This window comes from Antrostomus carolinensis, unplaced genomic scaffold, assembly GCF_000700745.2.
Source record: "Antrostomus carolinensis isolate BGI_N321 unplaced genomic scaffold, ASM70074v2 scaffold32679, whole genome shotgun sequence".
Taxonomy (NCBI): domain Eukaryota; kingdom Metazoa; phylum Chordata; class Aves; order Caprimulgiformes; family Caprimulgidae; genus Antrostomus; species Antrostomus carolinensis.
The window spans coordinates 1,266-3,136 of NW_010339807.1; the positions used below are offsets into that span (position 1 = coordinate 1,266).

At 56.2% G+C, this 1,871-nt stretch overlaps 1 protein-coding gene across 1 annotated transcript in view; it reads left to right on the top strand.

Annotated features, from left to right (window-relative positions):
- The window catches only part of ACOT7 (acyl-CoA thioesterase 7), a gene marked incomplete at its 3' end in the record, with an annotated part of 2,635 nt that extends 1,238 nt beyond the window's left edge, over positions 1–1,397 (top strand). The window contains exons 4-5 of the mRNA XM_010175982.1: positions 379–465; positions 1,281–1,397. Of these exons, the coding sequence (XP_010174284.1) occupies positions 379–465; positions 1,281–1,397 (204 nt within the window). The remainder of the gene's footprint in view (positions 1–378; positions 466–1,280) is intronic.
- Between the last annotated feature and the right edge of the window lie 474 nt (positions 1,398–1,871).

Here is a 1,871-nt window from a genome sequence, read left to right on the forward strand (position 1 = left end):
CAGTGTGGTCCTTTGGAGACGCCGCTGAGCGGCAGGTTTGGGGGGATTGGGCTGTGGCTGGTGGCCCGAGGAGGGGAGGTGTATGGCCACATGTCCCTCCAGTTCACTCCTGTTTGCTTCTGGGCTCTTTGAAAGCTTTGGAAGAAGAAACGAGTTGAGCTGGAATAAAACTGCTGGGCAGGCATTAGAGGGAGGTGGCAGCCCGTCAGGTGGTGAGCGGCCTCTGCTCTCAGGACTTCTCGGGGCAGATTTAAATGCTGGTTTGAACATCAGCTTTGCACGAGCCAGCCCCGTCTCTTCTTCCTTCAGGTGGTTTGAGAAAGGGGTGTGAAAAAAAACGAGCAGCTCTGACCTCCACTTTGCTCTTTCTCCACCCAGAGCCTCACACCGTTGGCTACAGCCAGTCCAGCCTGATCCACCTGGTGGGCCCGTCTGACTGCACGCTGCTGGGCTTCGTGCACGGAGGTGAGTGAGCGCTGCCTCCGCCAGCACCTGGGCTGGTTTTTCCCCAGAGCAGCAGTGTGGTTTGAGAGCGACTCGTGGGTCTCAGTGTTTGTGGGAGGAGGGCTCTGCCGCTGAAGGTACACGGGCCCTTTTCCATCTTCCTTGCTTCAGCTGAGGCAAAAGCTTTGTCTTTGTCTATGATTAAAAAAGGCCCTGGGAACTGACATCCTCAAGCTGTAACTCCTACAAGTGTGTCATCGTCTCACAAATTGCAAATATGGGATTATAAACCCCCAGTGTACAATGCCTGCAATTTGCTGGAGTCATTTCCTCTGGGCTGGCAGTGCCCATCGCCTGCCAGGTGGGCAGGACAGGGCAGGGCAGGTGTGTGGGGGGTGAGCCAGGTGAGAGGTGCATTTCCTGAGGGCTGGGATGATGCTGGATGCTGCTCTTCATCTAATTGCGTCCTTAAAATAATAAAAAAAAACCCCAAACCCAAACAAGAACCCCACAAACAACAGTATGGCTCAGAGCTCTTCCCAAGCAGGAGGTTTGTGGGACTGATCTTGCCTTGCAAGGCTGAGGTTTGCTCAGAGGAATTCAGGAGAGCCAGAGCTGGCCTAACCCTTAAGCTCAGGTCTGTGAGGATGCTGCCCTGCAGGTACATGGGACCGGAGTCCTTGTGCCGGCACCGGGGTCTCCGGTGGTCGGGATTCAGTCTCTGCTCTGACTCCCTGGTGCAGCTTTGGTCGTGCAAAGGCCTTACTGACCCGTGTGTGGCTTTTCCCCAAATCCCACCGGCTGCCCTGAGACGGGACCCTCTGCCTCCCCCCCAGGTGTCACCATGAAACTGATGGATGAGGTCGCCGGGATTGTGGCTGCCCGGCACTGCAAGACCAACATCGTCACCGCCTCGGTGGATGCCATCAACTTCCACGAGAAGATCAAGAAAGGTGAAGGGGGGTGGTGGCAGCGGGCGCTTCGCTCTCCTGCGGTGCCACGTCCTGGCTCCCTGTGCTCAGGACACGCCGTTAGACTTGTCCCGTGCTCAAGATGTGGCTTCAGCATCAAACGAGCGGGACAGTTCCGGGCCCCACAGTTCAGGAAGGACAGGGAACTGCTGGAGAGAGTCCAGCGCAGAGCCACCAAGATGATGAAGGGAGTGGAGCATCTCCCTGCTGAGGAAAGGCTGAGGGAGCTGGGGCTCTTTAGCTTGGAGAACACGAGACTGAGGGGAGACCTCATTAATGTTTATAAATATGTAAAGGGTGAATGTCATGAGGATGGAGCCAGGCTCTTCTCAGTGATGCCCAATGGTAGGACAAGGGGCAATGGGTGTGAGCTGGAACACAGGAGGTTCCGCTTAAACTTGATGAGAAACTTCTTTCCAGTGAGGGTGCCAGAGCCCTGGGACAGGCTGCCCAGGG